General features: G+C 46.1%; 1 protein-coding gene across 5 annotated transcripts; it reads right to left on the bottom strand.

Moving 5' to 3' along the window:
* Positions 1–7,211: 7,211 nt before the first annotated feature.
* On the bottom strand, positions 7,212–21,160 carry glt8d2 (glycosyltransferase 8 domain containing 2). Of its 5 annotated transcripts, none has more exons than XM_080886283.1 (10): positions 20,935–21,160; positions 18,758–18,847; positions 17,203–17,295; positions 16,861–17,062; positions 16,618–16,735; positions 16,454–16,538; positions 15,966–16,078; positions 15,653–15,819; positions 9,488–9,600; positions 7,212–9,407 (listed from the first exon to the last, which is right to left on the bottom strand). In XM_080886283.1, exons 2-10 carry the CDS (start codon positions 18,774–18,776, stop codon positions 9,229–9,231), a joined length of 1,089 nt encoding a protein of 362 aa, XP_080742409.1. In that variant the 5' UTR covers positions 18,777–18,847; positions 20,935–21,160; the 3' UTR covers positions 7,212–9,228. The 5 variants fall into 5 exon arrangements, with proteins under 5 accessions (XP_080742409.1, XP_080742410.1, XP_080742411.1 ...); XM_080886284.1 differs by having other exon boundaries at positions 18,758–18,801; XM_080886285.1 differs by lacking the exon at positions 20,935–21,160 and adding an exon at positions 19,885–19,899.
* Positions 21,161–21,573: the final 413 nt, after the last annotated feature.

Raw genomic sequence — 21,573 nt, 5'->3', positions numbered from 1 at the left:
TTCTAGGTTGAAGGTAATTGTGAAATCATGACATCACTGATGACACAGTTGCTTTTCAGGGATGAGGTAGCAGGACAAAATAATGTGCAGGAAAGAACTGCTCCTACACCTCAGACCAAGACCTCCATGATGAACTGCTCGCAGGTGTCAGGTTGTTTGAGCGAGGCCGAGGCTTGCTGTGTTCCTGCACAATGGGACCGTGGGAGAAGTAAAGCAAGTTTCTGATAAACTAACATTAAACGTTTGCAAACACCAGGATGCGTTGCAGCTGTTTTCAAGTAAACTGCGCCGGCTAATCCACCACTGCCTGGACATGCGTCTCCAATCACCTGCCCCTTCTCAGTCATAAAGCCCAAGAACCAGTTTTCCCATTGAACTCAAATTGTCATCACTGACAAACAGTTTGTTTCCCAGAAGTCTTTGCACTAACTGATGGACTGATGGACAAAATATGTCACTCAAGAAAAAGACAGAATGATTGAGGAAGTCACAGAGCACATCAGGTCAGTCTGACGCAGGGCTAACAAAGAGACAGACCTATGAACAATTTAGAATCACCTCACCAGCTGCATGTTTTTGGACTGTGGGAGGAAGCTGAAACCACACAGGCTCAGAGAAAACATGCAACCTTCACACAGAAAGCCAAATGGAGTGGAGTCAAACTCACGACCTTCTTGCTGTGAGGCCACAGTACTAACCACCACTACCTCTGATCACCAAACCAACAGCCCCTCATCCAGCTGCTCCACTTTAGTCTGCAACCCTTTATCGTCTCAGCTCTACCTGAAATCTGTTTGATTCGACTGCTCTGCTCTGGATTTCTTTCTTTTTCTTTGCTTGGATTAGTTCTCCAGACGCTGGACACTGTTCAGAGTTCTGCTTTGGGTGCTGCTCATGACAGCCAACAACCTGCCTCCATACTCTGCTCTGGCAAAATCCTCAGTGGTTCTAGTTAAAAGTGGTCATAAGTTGTTTTGATCCCACACACCCCAAAATTCAGTATTTGGTGAATAGTCACAAAACATGAGCTGACGATCAAAGTGACCCCCACCCCCACCAGGTGTTTGCTGGAGAGAATCAAGCAAACAGGAATGGTAGGTGTATGTGGTAGGTGTGGCAGGCTATGTGAGCCAGGAATTTGCCATTTGGGCAAGTAAATTGGAGGGCTTTGGGAATGGAGTTCAAGGTACTTCCGAATTGTTGTTGTTCAGTGAGATTACTGTCCAAAAAACATTTTTCAACCCTTGTCTTTCCAACCTGACTTTTAGGTTTTGGCCAAAACGCACAGAAGCCCACAGGATAATGTGCCACAGTTCTCCTTCCTTTGCAGATATTAAATCCTGTCATATCTGCACTTAATCCATAAGTGCATATGATCACTGGCCAACACTGTCAGAGCCCACCTACGTACTATGCCTCTGAGGAGATTTACTAGGTAAACAGTTATTGCTCACAGCATTTATCCTAAAAGACGCTGGGAGGAGTTAGACCAGGGTTGTCAAACTCAAATACACAGTGGGCAAAAATTCAAATCTCGAACAAAGTCGCGGGCTAACATTAATATTTATTGAAAAAAAAATCTACCTCCAGATATGAGAATGAATCTCTTCTAATGGACTCGAACAAGTTTTGCTGAAAAACTGAATATGGAACAAGCAAAGCTTAATACTAAACAATATATATATTAGCTGTATAATACCAGCAGGCCAGCTCTAATAGTAATTTGGTGTGGCTTTGCGGGCCAAATGTAATTAGGCTGCGGGCCAAATTTGGCCCGCGGGCCAGAGTTTGACACCTATGAGTTAGACGGTTCGGCAGGCTAAGGTGGGGTTGGTAACTGTTTTAGAACGTAACAAGGTGTCTGTAAAATTCCTCCTGCCTCAGCTTCTTGCTGGAGGATTATGTCTTGGTTTAAAAGGGCATTGTCATGCTTTCACAGAAGTGTTTCTGGGGATGTGGAGGAAAATAGGACCAAAAACCCAGGACTCTTCACTGCAAATTAATGGATAGGCAGGTGTGGAGGAGAAGGATGCTGGAGACAGGTGGAGATGGAGGCCCTGAGATGGAGCAGCCAAAAGAAGAAGAATAAAATGAATGCGGCTATTTTCACAGGTATTACAACACAGTGTTGCATCCACGAAATTTTCACAAGGTTGACGGTTCGAAGTTACAAAGTTAGAGGTTAGCACTAACTTAGCATGCTAGCTAACACCTAAAGATGAGTGAAAAGCTAAAATGTATGACACCGCTATAACTGGACATAAAAAAGCAGGAAAGACTCGTTCAGTCTTTTCGCCAGGTGTAGGTATGAGAGGTTTGTCCAGACTTTCTTTCAGCTGGAGAGAGAAGCGAGAAAGTTATGCACAGGGATGCATTTTAGCTGCATCCTGCTGGGACAGGACCAGCCCAACACCTGAGGCATCCACCTCCACTCTGGACCAGGGAGGGAGCTGCAGCAAAACACTGCTTCAGGCTGTCGAAAGCTTTTTGAGCTGTGGGGTTTCACTGGAGGTTTGTTAGAGGGGAGGAAACTTTACAGGAGTCCCGGGTAAACCTATAGCAAAGTTAGCAAACCCACAAACATGTGGAGTTGCTTTTTTCCAAACTGCTTTAAATTCAACTGGGTCTGATTTTAATTATCCCTTCTACACACTGAAACTGACTTGGCTTTAAATTCTTCACCCTTGACGTAGAGTCGGTTGTCAGATGGACGTGGGTTTTGTGTTCCTGAAGAGACCTGGAGAAAATGAGTATGTCATAGGTAGACAAACACAAAACCCAAACGCAGAACCAGAGACAGACAACCAACTTCAAAACCAACTAGACTTTGTCTGAATCACGAAACTACTTAGGAGGAATAACTAGGCACAGGGTGTTCTCAGGAGCACAGGGGAAGGAGGGCTCATGGTGCGTGGGAGTCCGGTGTGGAGTTAAGAGGTGCACGGAAATGACCTGAGGATTTCGGCGAGGTCATGATGAACTTTGGGTACAGACGCGGTTCAGGTGACTTGGCAGTGGTGGTGGGTTCTACGGGAGGTGTTTTAAAGAATAATGGCAGTTTAGCTCTAATCTGAGATGCTATTTGTTCTGCAGTCAATATTTTGGGTTGTGGAAGATGAGCCAAGGGTGACTGAGGAGTGTTGGTAGCTGGTTCTCCTTTCAGTCCATCATTACGGCTGCAAAAAGGCTGCGTAGAGATTTTCTCCTCGCAGTCTGTCTCTTCGCTCATTGTCCAGAATTCTAGAGAATCTGACATATTCCACTTACCGTGTTTGAGGGAGAGCAACCTGTGAGCTGCTGCATCTGGATTTGTTTTTAAACTCCTCAAAGGAAAGATTTGGGTTAAACTGCTTCTCCCCACCTTAATGCTCTTCTTTGCAACAGTTTTCTGTTGACAGTCTGAATATGTCTGACTTTGCTGACCTAAAGCCAACAAGCACTGCATTAGAAAACCTAGCCTAGTGAGGGCGGGACTAACAGGACCCAAGCCCGCTGCGTCCAGCTTCTTGGATGGATCGCTCTGTCTAAACACAGGTAGGATTCACACACAGGGCTGCAAGTCAAAGTACACTGCATACAGTTTTAAAATTACCAGAACTCCACTATGGCTTTGCACATTTTCCAGACAGTTTCCAGACTCTGTCAATCCAAACAAAGACTGCTCATGACAGGGAATTCTCCAGGCAAACCTGAGCACAAGGAAAACACAGGCAAGTATCTCTCTCTAAATGGACACATGTACTCAAGGCGAGGAACACTAACTGTTGCCCAAAAGCAATCCAGTGAGGCCTGAAGATCTGCCACTCCCTGAAGAAGAGGCCACAACAAGGACGTCAGGAGCAGGTGCAAAATTACAGAAATGTGGAGGCAGAAGTCCCAGAGTCCTGCTTCTGCACCAAAACCAGAACACACACACACACAGGACAGAGCACAGAGAGCTAGACGACGAGTCAGCTGGTGAGGACAGACACCCCTAATGATAGAATCACTCTCAGTGTGTCTGACATCATTGGGCAGTGATCAGCTGTTGAGCTGGGTGCTGGGGAGAGTGCCTCTCTGGAGTAAAGGACACAGAGCCACCGTGCAGCCACTGTCAGGTTATAACTTTGAATAGGTCTGCACTATTACACAATGGCAGCAGGGAGTTTCAGTTTCACACACATATCAAGAGCTATGTTTTGGTTGTTGAAATGTGTCTGAGATAAGGGTCTGGCACTGAACAGGCTTTAGAAATATCTCTGTGATAAAGAGGTAAGTGTGTTGAGCTTGGAAAAGAAAGGAATCCGTTCATAAACCTGAAGAAAGTGCTTCCGTGACATGTTTGCATCGTGGTTTTTTCACATGTTTTCATTAAACAGCTCCAGTTCAGATGTCCTTGGGATGCTGAGCACACACGTGACTAAAACAACTCCACAACAACCTGAACTTGAACTCTGATGCCCCGATGACGTCAACAGCACACACCCCCACCTCTGACGTATTCGGTGCAAGCTCCCAACGTCCAGAAAAACCACTGAACCACTGCAGGAGGTGTGCAGGGGAGGGATCCTTCAAAGTCCCTGTCTTCTTTCCAGCACATACACCCAGCCTACAGACGCACACAAACAGTATCTGTGACCTTGACACGACATTGTTATATTGTTCAAACCTGTTTGACTTTGAAGGAAAACTTGAATAACGTCATTCCTGGAATTATACACATAATAACAGCGAACATCCACTCCTACAGCTAATGAGCATGAACTAGGAGTATCCCAAAACGCACAACCTACTGTAGTCATAGCATCAGCCACGCACAATTTAGCATCTTTGATTATTAGATTTAGTTCTCATGCCAGTCGTTTAGAAAGAGCAAACACTATCATAAGTCCTGGACTGGTAGTTAAGACCATAATCTCTGATGTCAGAGAGAAAGAATTTCTTAAACTCACAAAAACTAAGAAGCAGACGAGACTGACTCCCACTGTGTTTGCATAAGTTTGAAAGCTACTTTTCTTTAATCAAAAGCAAGAGAAATCCCCGGATTATCTCCCCTCTATTCCACAGTTATCTCTGATAAACTTCAGTTCAGTTTAATTTTATTTATATAGCACCAACTCACAACAACAGATGCCTCAAGGCGCCTTATATTGTAAGGTAGAACAATCATATGACCCCCTATGAGCAGCACTTTGGCGACAGTGGGAAGGAAAAACTCTCTTTTAACAGGAAGAAACCTCCGGCAGAACCAGGCTCAGGGAGGGGCGGGGCCATCTGCTGTGATTGGTTGGGGTGAGAGAAGGAAGACAGGATAAAGACATGCTGTGGAAGAGAGACAGAGGTTAATAACAGATATGATTCAATGCAGAGAGGTCTGTGAACACATAGTGAGTGAAGCAGAAACACCAGTGCATCATGGGAATCCCCGGCAGCCTACACCTACTGCAGTGTAACTACCCAGCCCTAACTATATGCTTTAGCAAAAGGAAAGAGTCAATATGACGTGAGTTCGGCTCTCGAGTTCACTTCATCTTAATCATGAGCAGAAAAATGTAACAAACAAATATTTAATTTTAGACACCAATTCAAACACAAGTGAAAAAATCTCAGTCAGCTGTGAAACGATTAAACAAATGATTCCCAATATAATCACGCTTGTGAATACCTGAAGAAAGGAATACGTAGCTCCACAGTCGAAAATAAAAGGATCGATGTGACTGTACGTCTGATCCTATTTTATGACTTGCATTGCATGACATCGGTGAGGTCATCTACACTGAGTATTGGCAGTTTGGGGATGTTACTCTGTGGTTTAGTTCACTACTAAAAGAGTTTCACAGACTTATTTCCAAAGGAAAACAGGAAGGAGATTCAGTTCATACTTTATTCGTTCTGTGTAACACTTTATCATACGGCCCATCTATATTATAAAAGTGACCAGCTCCGATTCAGGGTCCACAAACAGCCACCGCGTGAGGCCAAACGTACAGCTATTCACTGCCTGCTTCCTGTTCACGGTCTTTGGGCTAAGATCCAGTCTTCCTGCCCTGAACCTCAAACTAAATCTGGCTGCTTTCCTCAAACTCAACAACAGAAAATCTCTTTGGGTGTCTGGAAGGTTCTGTTTGACTGTTCCAGGGCTGACTTGCATCCCATTATCAGAAAGGATGAGATAGATATTTGCTGTGTCAGGACCAAGAGTCACATCCACTGCATACTTCTAGGCCCTCTTCACTTCACAGTTACTGCACAGCTCGTACATTTCTGAGCGTCTCCTGCAGCTTATCAACAGTTCTCTTTCTGCCGCCACATAACGGCTCAACTTTGCCCTCGGTCCAGTTTTCGGTGGATGGAACAGACTTCGGGAACGGGAAACTTTGGAGGAACTGGAGTTTTTCCAGATCTTAGATGAAGCTGTCAGTCTATTCCTCCTGCAGCGGTTTGCATAACGTCAGCAGCAGAAATAAAAGTGCAGTTTAATGTGAAAAACAGGGACACGAGCGTCGCCGTGCAGTGTGCCGTAGTTGTTCAGAAGCTGCGTCTGGTGAACGGTGAACACATCCAGACAGATGGAGCACAGACACTGCAGACAGGAAGCTGCTCTTATGTCTATGAACAAAAGCATGTGTTATTACAATATCAGCAATAAACAAGCAGACATTTAAAGTAGGGAAATGGAGAAATAAAAGCCTGGAAACTGCAACACAGATGAGAAGAGACGTGGGCAGAAAAAGGATGCGTTAGGCGTTTTTCTGACACTGTCCTTGGGAGCGTACTCCCTGTTCTTGATTTCTCTTTGATTTCTGGTTCAGATACACTGACTTCTCTGGCTTTGCTCACTGGCTGTACTCAAAGTCTCTGCACTTCTTTACAGAGAATCCTGTCAGAGGTGATCCAGCTCTTCTATTCTCACCCTGACATTACAAAGTGAAGCCTGTACTGACCTGAAGCGTCCATGTCTGCTGCTTTTCTTATACGATGCAGTCGGACAGAGCTGCAGCGAGGACACAAAAATAAATGGACACACAAACCAGACAAAGCTTAACACCGAAGGAAAAGTTGGAAACTTACACATCAGTGGATCCTGCACAGATCCTACAAGTAGATAAAGAGAACCAGATTAAACAATTTTTAGGGGAAAGTGACCACGTGTGTGAGGGCGGACAGCTCAAGGACAGAGAACATAACAGTGAATTTCTCAGCACGTCTTTATCCCGTCTTCCTTCTCTCCGGTCCCGACAGATGGCCCCGCCCCTCCCTGAGCCTGGCTCTGCCGGAGGTTTATGAGATAAGATCAGCAGAAACAGCAGAAAGTGACAGTGCAAAGTTACATAGCAAACATTAGAGAACACAACTGTACAGAATAGAATAGAATAAAATATACAGCAGGATAAAAATAGAATACAAATGCTGTATACAACTGAGTAAAAATACAACTTTGTCAGAAAAGAGTATTGCACTTAGTCTTATTGCACATGTGTGGATGAGTTTGATCAGTTGGAGTCTTTGTTGTGGAGTCTGACAGCAGTGGGGAGGAAAGACCTGTGAAATCTCTCCGTCCCACACCGTGGGTGCAGCAGCCACTGGAGGAGCTGCTCAGTGCTGTCAGAGTCTCCTGCATGGGGTGGGAGACGTTGTCCATCAGGGATGACAGCTTAGCCGCCGTTCTCCTGTCACTCACCACCTCCACTGAGTCCAGAGGGCATCCTAGAACAGAGCTGGACCTTCTGATCAGCCTGTTCAGTCTCATCCTGTCCCCGGTAGAGATGCTGCTGCCCCAGCAGACCACACCGTAAAAGATGGCTGAGGCCACCACAGAGTCATAGAAGGTCTTCAGGAGTGGGCCCTCCACTCCAAACGACCTGAGTCTCCACAGCAGCCTGCTCTGCCCTTTCCTGTAGAGGGCGTCTGAGTTATGAGTCCAGTCCAGTTAAAAGGGAGTTTTTCCTTCCCACTGTCGCCAAAGCGTCTACCTTACAATATAAAGCACCTTGAGGCGACTGATGTTGTGACCTGGTGCTGTGTAAATAGAATAAACTCATTTAAATAGAATGAGGTGGTCAGGTGTGTGTTTGTTTTTTATTTTGTTCTCAGGAGGAATCATGTGTCTCTTACCAACAGTCACCTGCAGCAGTGACAGTCGCTGCTTCACATCGAGTACAGACTACCAGGAGCATCACGCCCTCTGGTGGCTGGAACCAGTAACGGGAGCTCATGTTGTGAAAGGCACAAATCTGAAAACTTCAGGCTGCCTTCTGCTCACGCGTGAAGTTTGTGGGGCTGAACAAGCCAAGCAGTGAGTGCAACATGAAACTAAAGAGTAATAACAACAATAGAAAGTGCTCATCCCAGAAATCCACTGTGACTTCTACTTACATCCACTTCTTGCTGTGAACTTTGTCGCAGTTTCAAACACGCATTTTACCGTTGCCATCATATGAACTACCCAGTGTGCCTGGCAAGACTGGTTTTAACAAATTGCAGGTTATATATTTATATCTGCACTGAGCCACTTTTATAAAAGGCTAATTAAGAAAAGGAAACCTAAATGGTGATTGACTTAGTAGATGTTTGGTTCGATTGAAAATCTGACAGCACAAGTTAAATGACCGCCGTGTTCTGTGTGAGGAAGCATGAATGTAACGACTGTTCGCTCAGAAAGGTCAGCCTCACAGATGAGAGAGAAAAGAGGCATGAACAGAGTCACTGGCTTCATGTCTGGGAACGACGAGTGTGCCTGTTCAAGTTCACATGAAATGTGCACTGTCTGACCTGCTGGGGGCGCAAAAGAGCCCACCGCAGCCTGTCGTTACAGAGCGGACGCAGGCTCTGCCACGCGAGACGACGTTATATTTGAACCAGCTTTTCACAGTCCTCAGGGCTCCTGGGGCCTCTCAGCCCATCACTGTCTGGAGCTGCACACTAAATGAAATCAGTAATATATCCTGGGTAGAAAACTATACAGTTGTATTGTTAGCTTAAGGATAGCGATGACAGATATATGAAGCAGTATGGAAAACATATAAAGATAAGAAACAATCTTAAATGTTAGGTTTGAAATACAGTTTTTATAATGCGACACGTTTCACAAACACACAACAGCATTCAGTCTCTTATGTTCTTTAGATTGGTCAGTTTGGTGTCTCGCTGTTTCAGTGTTACATTCGTGGATTTACTCCTTCGCCCCGTCACTGTAAGCGTGTGTCACGTGACCCTCTGACCGGCTCCTTGGTGCCGCAGCCACGGACCTCAGCTGTCGTCGTCAGGACGTTCCAAAGAGAACCTTCCAGAGGGGTCTGGGATGAACCACTTCTCCCAGCGATCTAAATGCACAGCAGGGTAATTCCAGGGTTTGAACGGGCCATTCCAGTGCAGCAGGTGCGCCTCCTGGAGGAAGTTCTCTGAGTAATGGACATCCGGACTCCAGCCTGGACACACAGCGAAGCTTTTTGGAAACTGAGCTGACGGTGGCACTAATATTCCAGCTGTGTGTGGAGAGCAATCTTACCCAGGTGCCTGACGTGCCACAGAGGGTCCAGTATCGTGTATTTGTCATGAAACACGATTAGCATGGGTGGGGTTGCCACGCCCCCTGCCATGGCACTGCTGTATATGTTTTGTCTGTTGGTGAGAAGGGTTTAAAATCAGATGCAGTGGCCAGTGAAAACAAAAGAAAGAGATTTTTTTGTTATACACCAGTGAGCCTCCATCAGCTACCTCTGCAGGGCTCCGAACAAAACAGTTTACGTCACCCATCTGCTGATGGGATCAATACGCTCGTGGGGGAAAGTACTTTTTAGTGCTTAAACCTAATCAATGAAAAAGTGACTGATAACAAACAATACATGAACAAATGAAAACCACATAAACAAAGATAAAAAGATAAAACTCTAGACGATAATCACAGTTTCCTGACACACCCCGGCTCTTCAGGAGACGACTCTTTTAGTGTTGCTTTGGCCGGTCACAGCACGCATGCAAAAGGACTCTGTGCATAATTCAGACATGCCAACCGCATCTGAAAGAACTCTGTAATTGGGATGAAGTAGGGAAGAATTTTGGGAGCCGGAGAGGAACGAGGTACAACACATAAGTACGGGATATCACGCCCTCGCGTGTCCTGGCTGAAGAAACCTTTATTCACGCCTTTAAGGCAGATGGCGTGTGATGACACGCGCACGGCCCCGCCTGCACATATAGCCGCTGTCATCACAGTCATCAGTTCGATAGCCGCTCTTCACCGAGCCAAACTGCTCAGTGGGGCCACCTTGTGTTGTACCTCGTTCCTCTTCTTCAGGGAACAGAAGTTATAGACATAACTATTCGTTCCCTTTCAGTCGATTCACTCGGTACAACACATAAGTATGGGACATATATACAGGCCCCACAGAGCAGTCACCGAACCGGAATCGGACCACCACATCCTTAGTGAGTGGTAGACCCAGCAGAAAGGACAGCATGAGCCACCGAAGGGCCTGTAACGTCCAACCGATAAAACCGCACAAAAGTGTGCGGTGATGCCCAACTAGCTGCCGCACAAATATCAGCTACAGGCACCCCTTTAAAAAGAGCCCATGAGGTTGCCATCCCCCTGGTGGAATGAGCTCTCACCCCCTGGGGCAAAGCAAGACCACCGGTGCCGTACGCCAGTGAGATAGCTTCTATAATCCAGTGGGACAGCCTCTGCTTGGACAGAGCTCTACCTCTATTTGGATTAGCGAAGCAGACAAACAGCTGGTCACGTAAACGCACACTCTGAGTGCGCTCAATGTAGGTGCGTAGCACACGCACTGGACAAAGAGAATGCATCCTCCTCTGCTCCTCAGATGCAAAAGGAGGGGAGCAAAAGCTCAGCAACTCAAACTCCACTGAGCTATAAGACGCAGGCATGATCTTGGGAAAATAGGCAGCATTTGGACGCAATACGACCTCGTGGCCATCAGGAGAGAACTGTGTGCAGGAGGGATGCACAGAGAGCGCATGAAGGTCACCCACTCGCTTTGCTGAAGCCAAAGCGAGAAGTAATGCAGTCTTATATGAAAGAAATTTCATATCCACAGACTCAGTGGGTTCAAACGGGGGGCTACAAAGGTCCTCCAGCACCAAAGACAAGTCCCAAGCAGGGACACTGGACTTAAGCACGGGCCTCAGCCGGCAAACTCCTTTCAGAAAACGTATGGCGAGGGGATGTGCACCTGGTGTCACCTCGTCAAAGCCAATATGACAAGCAGATATAGCTGCTGAATAAACCTTAATTGTTGAAAATGAAAGGCCCTTATCCAGCAGCTCCTGCGGGAATGTCAAAACACTGAAATGGGAGAGTGTGGCGGTCCTGGCACCATCGCTCGAAGGCTCGCCATTTGTAAGCGCACAAGCCTCTAGTAGATGAGGCCCTAGCGCTCTGAATTGTCGCTATCACACTAGGTGGCAAACCCTTAGCAATCAAGTTTAACCTCTCAGCAGGTAAGCATGAAGGCGCCACAGATCCGGGCACGGATGAACCACTATTTGCCCCTTGCCTCTTGCCAAATAGATCCCAGATCTGAGCCACTATTAAAGGGTGCAACCTCCATTCTCTCACCAGAGGACCCCCTGGAGAGAAGGTCCGGCCCCAGGTTCAGGTGGCCTGGGGCATGGGTGGCTCTTAGATACAGAAAATGAACACCATAACAGCAGAGAGCGAGACAGCTTCAACAGGGGAGGAGAGTGTGTTCCTCCCTGCCTGTTTATGTAAGACACCACTGTTGAATTGTCCGTCCTGACTAAGACATGCTGGCCTCCAGGACTGGACGGAAATGCTTTAGAGCTAAGAACACTGCTAACAGCTCTAAGTGCGGACCAGATCCCTCTCACTGATGCACACTCACACAGCGCTCCCCACCCTCTTAGGGAAGCATCTGTGGACACCACCTTGTGAAACAAAACCCTCCCAATCCGAGAGCCCTGATGCAGCAGCCCGGGCTCCCTCCAAGGACAGAGAGCTAGCATGCAAGACGTGGTTACCTGCAGCCTCCTCCGGAGCTGACGCGATGCACACAAACGGTGAGAGAGAGTCCAGCGTTGAAACGCTCTCATTTTTAACAGTCCAAGCGGCACTACGGTGATCATAGATGCCATCGTGCCCAACAAGCTTAATATGGTCTGGAAACGCAGTCTGCGTCCCAGCTGAAACTGAGCGAGGCAGCGATGAAACGCGGCCACTCTGTGCTCCGACAAACGTGCGCGGCTGGAAAGCGAGCATATTTCCAAACCGAGGAAAGAAATCTGCTGACTCAGGATTAGCGAGCTCTTTTGAACGTTCACAGAGAACCCCAGTGTCTGAATGTGTGACAGAACCAGCGACAGCTGTGTCTCCGCCTGCTCTCTGGAGCAAGCTACGAGAGCCCAGTCGTCCAGGTAGGCTAAGATGCGGATGCCTCTCTTTCTGAGGGGCGCTAGCGCTGCCTCGGCACATTTTGCAAAGGTGCGAGGAGCGAGCGACAGCCCGAACGGCAGCACGGAGGATGTGATCTGTGGTGACTCTGACCTCGTTAAGAAGAGGTGCCAGCGGGCTGTCATCAGGAACCAGCGATCCGAGCTCCACCAGGCACATCGCCCGGTACGTCTGGAGCATGGTGACGGAGCTCATGGCGTGAGCAGTGCCGGCCTGAGCCCGATAAATCTTCTTCTTCATAGGGGGTGGGTTAGCTAAGTCCAATTCCATGTACTGTCCATAGCCGGGCACAGTGACGCGGGTAGACAGAGGTTTGTCCTATGATGCTGTTAGCCCGCAGAGAAAGTCTGGGAACATGGGAAGGCAGTTTTTGGCTGTTGCGGGCTCCGGTGGGAGGAAAAAACCCGCGAGCCGCGACGGCCTCTGAGCTGGCGGAGGAGAGGGCCAGTCCACCTGCAGCTTCTCAGCAGCACGGCGAAACAGGGAGGAAAGAGAAGTCCGTCAGCGCTCCTGCATGGTTCCGGCTCGTCATCAACTAACCCGTCAACATATTCCATGTGGTCAGCCCAGCTAATTGCGGGGACATCGACCGGATAATCCTTGTCCTCGGACTCGGACGAAGCCGGGGCTCCAGACTCTGAAAGGAGAGGGTCATGCGGTGGGACAGCGGAGCGTCCCAGCACTTTTTCCACAAACGTCACCCGTCTTTCCAGGGTCGAGCGCCGGAGCTGGCGACAAAACGCACAGGCTTCGGGCTCCATCAATGCTCTCCTAGCGTGGCCGATCCCCAGGCAGACGGGGCAGGCATTGTGCTGGTCGCTGTCGTGCAAAGAGAAACCACATCCCTGAGGACAGGGGCGAACAGAAGATTTGTGCTTTGCTCGCTTAGGTTTGGAGTCCAAAGTTCAAAAACGCAAAGCAAAACGCTGCACAGGAAAACTTGAAATTAGCACTCCGCGGGCAGCCTACGCACCAACTGCACGGTGGAGACTAACACTAGGGCTGCCACGATTAGTCGACTAGTCACGATTACGTCGACTAATCGTCGACGACTAATTTAATAGTCGACGCGTCGTTTGAAGCTTTGTAAGATCACAAAAGATCACAAAAGACGCAGGAATCCTCCTGTACCCGCATTAGTAGGCCGATTATGTTACAGCGACACGACGAAGACTGTCCAAATTCAAAGACTCCGACAAATGGACCCTTCATTTCCCCAGATTTGAAGGATGGGTGGGGTGTATACTTCGTGGCCCAACCTATCCCAGAATTCATAGCGCGGCCCAGCTCAGTTTCCAACAATGGCGGCAGCTAGTTAGTTTTAGAATCAGAATCAGAATCAGAATGGGGTTTATTGCCAAATGTTGAGCAGGTTTACAACATTAGGAAATTGCTGCGGTGCCTCAGTGCAAACATGCTGTCATAAATAGCACTTAAATAGACATGGAAAAAAATAAAAGTAGGGATAAGAATTAAAAGTGCTACGTGGAAAGATATGTGCATGAGATATATACATGAGAATAAGAATTAAGAGTGCTACGTTGAAAGATATATACATGAGTGCAGGTGGTGATCAGTGCCAAACATAGAATGATGCAGTGACACAGCGTAGGGTCATGTGTTAGTGGTGGGTACAGTCATACGGTTATTGTTCATGTGTCCAACAGCAGAGGGGAAGAAACTGTTCTTATGGCGAGAGGTTCTGGTGCGAATGGACCGGAGCCTCCTGCCTGAGGGGAGCAGGTCAAACAGACTGTGTCCAGGGTGAGAAGGGTCAGCTGAGATCCGAGCTGCACGCCGGATTTTAACTTTACTCTTATTATTCTTTCTGGGTCACAAAATAAACCTTTAACATATTTTCAGGCGAGAATGTAGCTGTGTAAACCTCAAATATCTGCTCAGTTTATCAGGACACCACATATTTTCAAAAGCGCTCCGACGTTTTCGGAGACGTCTGTTACCCACTAGCTCGATAGCTAGCCGGGGGCTAGGCTCACTAGCGCCGTGAGAACACCGGACTCCCGGCAAATCGTTTTCAAACCCACCGCCGTCTTTGGCTACTCAGGTTAAACATGATATATAAGTCACTTAGATAACTTAAAATGTTATTGTTTGGCTTTTTTCAGTATTTTATTTGTTCCTGAGTAAATCAGTTTGTCTGAGATTAAAGTTATAGTTTTTGCACAGCTGAATAAACGTCAAGCAGACAGCTGATTATCAGAAGTGTGAGATGCTCCAGAATTTACTCCGGTGTCCTGTTATATTTTAGATAGCAAGGAGTTTATTAAACTTCACCGAAACAATCTGCAGATTTCATTTAAATGTAATAAACTATCATCTTGTCTTTATTTTTAGTTAGCACCTGAAACACTTAAAGCTGTAAGCTAATGATAGTTATATAAGAGCAGATGCTGCTGGTGCAATAAGCTGTACGTTGTACGTCCAATGGATGATGATCTGATTAGTCGACTATCAAAATAATCGTTTGTGGCGGCCCTAGCTAACACCAACAGGGGCAGTCCAACTCAGCAGAGGTGTTCTCCGCGAGGTGAAGAGCGTAAGAACTGAGGGACGACTGTGATGACAGCGGCTATATGTGCAGGCGGGGCGTGCGCGTGTCATCACATGTGAATAAAGGTTTCTTCAGCCAGGGCACGCGAGGGCGTGATATCCCGTACTTATGTGTTGTACCGAGTGAACTGACTGAAAGGGAACAGCTCTGTGTACGTATCTCACCCCAAACCACAGCACTGCTGCAACATACAGAGGCTAGTTAGCTAACTGTAGTTACGAGTGGTTCAATGGCTTTTTACAGTATATCTGTGGGATATCGCTCGCCATCACAGCTGCTTCACTCTAAATGCCAGACACTGGCCTTCATATGCAAAACTGTAGGAACATCTGCAATAAAAGGTTTAAATCCACAAACACACTTTTAGTAAGCTGACAGATGTAACGACAGGTAGGTCATGTAGGGAGTGACGTGTGGCTCTTCGGGGTCAACTTAATAAAGTTTTATTGGTTGAAAGCTGACACAAAGCCTTTATAACTTACAACTGTGATCCTTACAGGTTTGCTGTGCATTGTCGACGTATAGACAGTACCGTATAGAGATCTAAAATATGTAGCGCTTGACCTTTGACCTCTCTTTCAAGGTAAAATAAGATCAAAGTTTCATAAACCAAATCTACTGTTCATATTGGTAACATTTAGGAAATGACACTAGTTTAAGGAGTTTACCTGAAATTCTCCTCCATCCACTTCTCCAGCTCTTTGGTGACCTTCTGCTTCTTCCACTCGTTCATATCTGCCACAAAGACTCCAGGGTTGAAAGAGCAGTCGCTGGGGTTGATGCCCAGGTCTTTCACTTCCTGTTTCCTGTAGTCCAGGAAGCCCATGTAGGTTGTCTAGGGGACGAGCTCAGAGGAGAGAATACCAAATAATAATGACTGAATCCCTCCCACATGTTACTATGTCAAATAAAACCTCTTTAATGTGAGATTTACACGAGGCATAAAAGTCTAACATCATAACAGAAGCCGTAAAAATCCACCTGCATCCCGATGCTGCGCACCGTCTCGTGTGTGGAGGGAAGGTCGCAGTCTGTGGCAAAAGCAGCCGCGTGTCCTGGCTTCAGCTTGATATTAAACAGATCCCTGATGTCACCTGAAACACAACCAGACTGCTGTATTTGTCCCCATCCTGATACTCGTCACACTTTCATGCTTCAGATCCTAAAACTCATTTTAATAATTAACAAACAGAACCCGAGTAAAGGCAAATAATGATGTATTTATTTAGAGATCTTCTGGGTTTAGTTCGTTCTCTAGGAGCCAATAAAGGGCTCCTTTGACTTCACTGGGTCATGTCAGGGTCTACCTCTGAATTCAGCCGTTTAGTAACTCTGTGTGACGCTCCTTGGTAGCACAGTTGTGTCTAATGTAGAAGATTACACATGTGTGTACAGATCATTTAAACACTTATTGAATCATTCGGTTTAATATGGAATCCTTTTATTAGACTGACTGTAGACATGCGTACCCTGCACGATGATGTCATCATCTAAGTATATAACCCTCGAGTGGAGGATGTCGAGCAGAGGGAGGTAAAACCGCACAAAGTTGAGCTGCAAAACAAAGTTTTTTATTTCTTTGAGACAGGAACTCTGTGCTTGGTTTGGCTGATGGCACGGATGCAGCACTCACGGGATGTAAGAGATCGGGTCGAGATGAATCTGGCTTCACCTTTCCAACAAGGACCATCGGGTTAAATTCCACTATCTTGTAGCGGATGCCTTTGAGTTTTGTCTTCTCTATGTACCTCCTACGTGACACAAAAGGAAGATTAGGTGAGAAATACTCACTTTGGGCAACAATACTGGGAGAAAACCACTGATCTCCATATTTGGAACAAAGTGCGGTTCATATTTTTGTAGTTCAAAGATGCACCTCGTGAGTTTGACAGCATCACGAAGAGTAACAACGTAGAAGAAAACACTGGCGTCTGTGTTGCTGATGATGCTGTTGATGGTTGCCATGGAGGCACCCATGCGCTCCTCTGATGCACAGATGACGACGGGCACGACATCATGCGCTTCTGCAGCGTGTTCCTGAGAAACTTGTCCTGCATTCTTGGGGCTTTTCCTGTTCTCTGTCAGGAATCAGGAGTGTAGACTGGTTTATGCTCAATTTCAGTGGGATCCTTTTCACTTAAGGAGAGTAACATATTTCACATTTGGAACATTAGTGAGTATTTCTCAGATTAAGTAGTGAAGACCAACGCTGACGCACCTGAGAGTCTTGGCCGAGTGGAGGCTCTGAGCAGTGTACTGCGCAGGAGGAGGCACACCATCAGCACCAGCAGCACCAGCAGGATCCGATTGACTGAAACGCGATCGCTCAGTGTTTGAGTGCAAAACTAAAGAAGTTTGTCTCAAAGCAGATTGATGCCGTAAAACAACAAGAGCTGTCTACGTTTAGAAGGAACATCATAAACCACAGACTTGTGCCTGACCTCATCTGTCAGCTTGCCCATCATCACTGTGTCTCATGCACATCCTGCACCATCCTCACATGTCCTCCTTTGACACGCTATCACATGCTCGCTCTACATCAGCAGAGACAGAAACTCCCTCTGATCCTCTCTATTCCTCTCCATCAACTGATATCCTCATGTTGGTGATGTCCAGGATCAACATTGGATCTGACCAATCACACCGTTGTGACATCATAGCTGTCCACTCAGGGAAACAGGTCAGGGTCAGGATGTGATTGTGGTTAGGGCTGAGTGATGTGACGGTGTTTCCATCACTACAGTGTGATCGATGTTGAACCAGGACCGACATCAGTTTGTTGATCCAGGAACATCAGCACGGCGACATCAGATTGAGCCTCCACCAACACAGTCAAAGCAAAGTACAAGTAAGAATAATAAAAAATAAAAATGAGGCTCTTTATGGCTGAGCCAGACAACAGTCTGCTGTTCATTAGCTCAGGTTGGCTTAAAGCGACTGAAAGCTTTAAACCAAAGAAAGAAAAAAGACTTCACAGAGACGCTGGCTGCAACAATAGGCAGGTAACGGCTACCTTTATGCTAGCAATGGTACAGTGATTCTCAGTCGCACAGCAAAGACAGAGAATAAATCATCCCATAAATAATTAAGTGATTATCAGCTGTTACTATAAAAAGTAAAACATGTCCATTTTCAAAATGCTTTGTGTATTTCCTCCAGCTGTGAGACACACCAGAGAGGAAGGAGGGTCTGCAAACACAAGCGTACTTTGGTTTTTGTGCAGCCGTCCGGGTACTGTAGCTAGTGCTAACTGGAGTCTGCACAGCATCCTGACTCGTTACCTAGAACCACGGATTAGTGAAAGCACTTAAGGATTGCTCTCACAGTATGAGAGAATCCAGTTACCAGTCGAGTTAAGTGTTAAAGGTTTGGCTAGTAGAAGGTGGATTTCCTGAAGGCGAGTAAAGTGGAAAATGTGCCTTTTCTGTAGAAAGAAAACAGTGTGAAAAACACTGGAGTTACTGAAATTTGCACACATGCAGCTTTTACTTTTTAACAACCGCATGCAGTTCAGGAATAAGTCGTTACAGCCTGCTGTCTATCCCATTCCATAGCTATTTGGTGCATGTGCATGGCTGCTTCCTCTTCCTGGGGAAAAATAAGGGGACCTTTACTGGCAACAGCTGTCCAGTGGATGCACAGTGGACGTGAATGCAAAGCACATGCAGACAACACAATCTGCTAACGTTACTTCTCAGCTACATGTCAGCTAATACTGCTGGACGACATGAATCAGTCTTTATCCATTTGCATCACACTTTGGTTACACTTACTTTTTCTCAGGAGAGCCATGTTTTCTATTTGCTTCCAGGGACATCTGCACACACCCCAGAACAGAGAAGGAGAGAGCTATGAAGCCACTTCTGAGGAGCAAAAGATGAAATATTTTGTAATTTGGCCCCTCAGGGAGGGGAGCCCTGAAACCTGCCAACACAGCTAACAGCCCTGAAATGTGTTTTTATTTCTAAAGATGACAGCTCTCATATGTTTGCAGTGCAGGGAGTGTTACTGTCAAACAACCTGATGACTGCTGTTTAGAAGCAGCGTCTTCTACAGCTGTGAATAATCTGAGGTAGTCTGACAGAGTACAGCTGTAACCCTACGAACACAAAGCAGAGAGGCCGTCTGTGCAGAACAATCAGTCCTTACGTGTTCCTCTCTCAGCTGCTCGCGTTAGGAGTCACCGCAGCGCAGCATCCGATCTCGCCCTCCCTCTAAACATCACTGCACTCCTCATCAGTCTTTGGCTGCTTTTTAGTCATTTTGAGGACAGTACCTGACCATACTGGGAGGGATATTTCTTTTGTTTGACCAGTCACTCAACACTTACTATTAAAGTGTAAAAAAGGCATCCTGTCATAAAACATACAGCTTTTCCCATTTCTTTAGTTGAATCTGCAAAAAAATGCCCAAAAGCATAAAGCAGTATTTTACATAAACAAGCTGATTCCCAAAGAGCTGACATATGCTGTGTACACGTGGACGACAAATGAATGGCAGGCCTAAAAAACTATTTGAAGCAAATGAAGAGCATGGGTAAAATCCAGCAAACGCCTGACCTGAGGGCTGGATCTGGGGCTTCGGCCCATCCATCTACCATTTGTCAAAGTCTCGTTAGAAACGGCCTCAATTCAAATTGTTGTCCGTATGTATGGAAGAGGTTAGGGGAGAGGTACAGCAGTGCGTGTCCAGAGGCATGTGTAAAACACGGGGAGGCTCTGTCACGGTGTGGTGTCGGGGATCCTATCACACTGGGATTAGGAATGATAACAGTGGAATCGTAACACTAGCAGGAAGGAAGCTCGTATCTCTGAAGTGTGACGTACACGATCATTCCTAAGCCAGTAGGTTTGTTTCTAAGCTCGAACAAAAGCTACAGTGAAAAGTAACACAAAAAGACCTTTACATGAAGCAGAGTGATGTGACCAGACACAGATTCAGTGAGACAAGGGCTGACACGTGGCTGAGTCCAAAGTATTTCCTTCCTTTCTGGTGCCGGCTGCATCGGGGCATGTGTTTGCCTACCAGCCTCTCAAACCTTTATACAAATACAACAAATGCTCACACAGTGAACGGAGGGGTGAAGTCTCCCCTTTCATGAGACAAATAAGGGATTCTTACCAACACCCCATTAATTATGCTTTAAGTTTAAAATGTAAAATCTGCCCAGAGAGGATGGCAGCTTGATTAGCTCATAATGACGCCTACTCTGCAGCCTTTCACCAGAGCTGCTGTCAGCTGAAATACAACAGGACTTGCAGTTTGTGTCCTGCATTTGTTTCTGGTTTATTTGCTGCTCTTCAGAGAATTCAGAAACATCTGGAACTGCTTAGCTTTAGCTGGGAAGAGCAGAGCTGCCCAACAGCTGGGCTGCATTTGAACAACTCATCATTTACAGAAGTTACACTTTAGTATTCTTGTATGTAATATGTCCTCTTAATGCATCTCAGTGCAGTTTCACATTGTCAGTGTCAGTTTATACCAATAGTTTAACAAGTGCGTGATATTATACTTAGATTTAGAAAACCACTTTTTCACCATCAGCACAAAGTCCTCACGGTGTGTGAATCTGTGATGGTGCAGTGCAGAAACCATCACTCTGAAAACAGTTTGTGTTTGTCCTCTGTCCACAAAGAGCCATTAATGTAGAGAAGTAACTGAAACAGACGCTTTCACCGAGCGCTGAGAGCTGAAGTTAAAAGCTTAGATGGAAATCTTTAAGCAGAGCACGTTAGTGTAAAATGACAAAAAGCTCTATGGTTTACTTAAACCCTTACACATTACAACATCATGCAACCATAACAGACATAAAACTATCTGTAGAACAAAAAAGAGGAATAAAAGCTCCTTTAGATGGCAAAGCATGAAGGTGTGTCAGTGCTGCTTTGATACGACAGCCATCTTTTGTTTTTAAGTGCAGTACAAAGTCAAATGTTTGAAACACACTCACCAGCAAGAACAGCGTGGAGGTTACAGCTAGTCCCATTCGTGGAGCTGATGGTCCGTGTTGTAAAACCTCTGAGGACTGAGACTCACCCGCTTTTCTCTCCCCCCACCTTTTCCTCCAGATGTGACTCGTCTTGTTGGTCTTCTTCTTGTTAGCCAGATGCTGGATTATCTCGTTTAGAAGACCAGTGACGGCAATATCTGATCCACTTTTGGTATTTTGTCAGAGAGAAAAAGAAAGTCTGTGATATTACCCTCATGAGATGTGTTAACATTATTCCAGTAATCATTTATTAACCTAAATTTTCTTTATTATTTAACTACATTAAAGACAATTTAGAGTCTAAACGACCAAAATTGTCTTTAATGTAAAGAGCAAAGTGATTTGCAACGTGAACTCTCTAAAGTTTAGAGAGCCATATCACGTTGCTACAACAACTACATCTCCCACAATCCACATGGCCACGCCCTCCTATAAGGGCAATGATGCTCTTTCTTTCCTAATCCAAGTGACGGCTCTAACCTTGTTTTGACTGTTGTATAAAAGGTTTCTCATCAAATTGTAGCAATATGTACACACTGTATAATTCAGGTCATTTTAATCTTAAATTGCAAAAAAAAAATCTATTAGTGCTCATAATAA

This window comes from Rhamphochromis sp. 'chilingali' (genome assembly GCF_963969265.1).
Source record: "Rhamphochromis sp. 'chilingali' genome assembly, chromosome: 7".
In the NCBI taxonomy this organism is placed as follows: domain Eukaryota; kingdom Metazoa; phylum Chordata; class Actinopteri; order Cichliformes; family Cichlidae; genus Rhamphochromis; species Rhamphochromis sp. 'chilingali'.
The sequence above is the reverse complement of the archived record's forward strand: the minus strand, read 5'-3'. Positions and strand labels throughout refer to the sequence as shown.